General features: G+C 37.2%; 1 protein-coding gene across 1 annotated transcript; it reads left to right on the top strand.

The window, feature by feature from the left end:
- The first annotated feature begins 231 nt into the window (after nt 1-231).
- On the top strand, nt 232-1,982 carry LOC113349418 (probable caffeoyl-CoA O-methyltransferase At4g26220). The gene is made up of 5 exons (XM_026593393.1): nt 232-593; nt 774-853; nt 967-1,111; nt 1,292-1,423; nt 1,535-1,982. The coding sequence occupies exons 1-5, from the start codon at nt 510-512 to the stop codon at nt 1,826-1,828; spliced, it is 735 nt and encodes a 244-aa protein (XP_026449178.1). The 5' UTR covers nt 232-509; the 3' UTR covers nt 1,829-1,982.
- The last annotated feature ends 313 nt before the right edge of the window (nt 1,983-2,295 follow it).

Raw genomic sequence — 2,295 nt, 5'->3', positions numbered from 1 at the left:
TCTATTCTTTTTCTTGATTCGATAGATTATGATTGCCCTTAACAAGAAATCAATAAAAAGAATAATTCTCATTACGATGTCTTGTGAAATTCAATTTTTATCAATTATAGTGCCTTTGAAGTTTTATTTTGCATGCAAGAAAAAGCTCTTTCTATGACCTACATTACATAGAGAGTGCTAGCGTGCATCTTACGTGACTTTTCTCAATAAATTCTGAATGCAGTTAAAAGGCTTTATAGTGAGGTTGGATGGGGTTCACTCTTACAGATTGTTCCCAGCCGGTTTCCACTAATTTTTAGTACGTATGTCACTTTGACCTGATTTCAGGAAAAAACTGACGCAAGTTACAAAAAAGTATCAAATCCAACCCAAAATTTATGCTTGTATATCTAAGACATAACAGAAAATAATAGATGAGAGAAATGTAACCGAATGCACTCTTCAAAAGCAACGAGAAGGAAGAGAAGAGCAACTCTGATGATTTGTGTAGAAAGAGTTGGAAGAAATCCATGGAAATACCTCCAACGAAGCTCAGTGTGTTTGATATCGGAAAAGCAGATGCTGGTTTGTTGCAAAGTAAAGAGCTTTATCAGGTAATTGATTCATCAGTTAACTATATTTATTGTGAGATATCGTACAAAGACTCGATGGTTCTTAAATGAATGACATACTTTAACATCTACTTAGTTTTTAACATTTGAATTCCTTAATCCTTTGTCTAGTTTCTTCTTATTCAAGTTGTAACCGTGAATTTCACCTTTTGATTTTGGTAGTATATCTTGGAGACAAATGTGTACCCAAATGAGGCTGAAGTTCTGAAGGAGCTAAGAGAAATTACTGTTACTCAACCATGGTAAGTGTTTTAGACTTACCATGAAATCTTCAAAATATTTACCAACTAGTTTCCATTGCGTTTTGTTATTTTGATCTAAGAATCTTCAAATTTTTGCATGACTCTAATTGCAGGAGCGTGATGCTTTGTGCAGCAGATGAAGGTCCAATAATGTCTCTGCTTTTAAAGCTTGTGAATGCAAAAAAGACAATTGAGATTGGAGTGTACACTGGATACTCACTCCTTGTCACTGCTCTTGCACTTCCCAAAGATGGCAAGGTTGGTTTCCACCCTATATTACTTAACTGCATGACATGATAAACTGATGAGCATATACATGTAATATGCCGATATAGTACTGAATTGGGATCAAACGGCCTAGTTAAATCGCGTTAGTACTTGATTATTACTAAAATCATATTTCATCACTTGATCCACTATTTCTAATACACAACGCAGACCATTGCTATTGATCCAGATCGGTCAATGTTCGAGATAGGACTACCATTCTTCAGAAAAGCTGGGGTGGAACATAAGGTGGAGTTCATCGAGTCTATTGCTCTCCCTGTTCTTGACAAACTACTGGAAGATGTAAGTACATGCAAGTGATATCAGTAATGCTCATAATTAATTGATGGGTAAGTTCCCAACTTCCGTGGTATTAAAAACAGACCAAGTTTTTTTCTTTTGTTTACCATACAGCCGAAGAATGAAGGATCATTTGATTATGCGTTCGTCGACGCAGACAAGGATAATTACGTGCATTATCATGAGAGACTACTGAAACTAGTAAGGGTAGGAGGAATGATTCTCTACGATAATACACTATGGTCAGGTACAGTTGCTTGGGAAGATGATTCTACACTGGATGAAATGATGAAAGAAATTAAAGACGTTTTTGTCGATCTGAACAAGAAATTAGCATCTGATTCTCGCATTCAAATTTCACAACTCCCTGTTGGTGATGGTCTCACAATGTGTATGCGTCTGCATTGACATTTTTACCGTCTCATATTATTGAATAATTTTGTTGGACTGTGGATCGACAAATGTGTCTTTCTATTGAGATTTTTTATTCTCTCTTTAACCCATTTCTGTTTGCCGACACTGCCACTGCAAATAGAGGAGTATTTAAATTGTGGGGGGCTAAGAGCAACTGCAATGGACGAGTAAACCTATAATTATGATCCAGGGAGGAGACGCAACGGGACGGAGTAAAGACTAAAATCTGGACCAAAACCAAATTCCAGACCATATTTGGTCTGGGACCAAGACCAAAACTATATATAGTGGAGCGGAGGTATAATCAACGTTTGGCATCGGGCGTATATATAATCTACGCCTGTTGTGAAACGTACGTAAAGTCACCGCCCCATAAAGAGGCGTTTATATAAGTTACGCCCGTTTCAGGCGTTGATAAAATGTTCGCCCGTTGAGACGTTGATAAAGTTTACGCCCCACGT

Source organism: Papaver somniferum, chromosome 2 (assembly GCF_003573695.1).
Source record: "Papaver somniferum cultivar HN1 chromosome 2, ASM357369v1, whole genome shotgun sequence".
In the NCBI taxonomy this organism is placed as follows: domain Eukaryota; kingdom Viridiplantae; phylum Streptophyta; class Magnoliopsida; order Ranunculales; family Papaveraceae; genus Papaver; species Papaver somniferum.
Note: the sequence above shows the minus strand (reverse complement) of the source record. Positions and strands in the feature narration are given on the sequence as shown.

Bases quoted from the DNA above. Each gene is read 5' to 3' on its own strand.
- LOC113349418 (XM_026593393.1), top strand. From the start codon at position 510: ATGGAAATACCTCCAACGAAGCTCAGTGTGTTTGATATCGGAAAAGCA. The intron at 594-773 runs GTAATTGATTCA...TGATTTTGGTAG, and splicing joins AAAGTAAAGAGCTTTATCAG to TATATCTTGGAGACAAATGT. The intron at 1,112-1,291 runs GTTGGTTTCCAC...TACACAACGCAG, and splicing joins CACTTCCCAAAGATGGCAAG to ACCATTGCTATTGATCCAGA.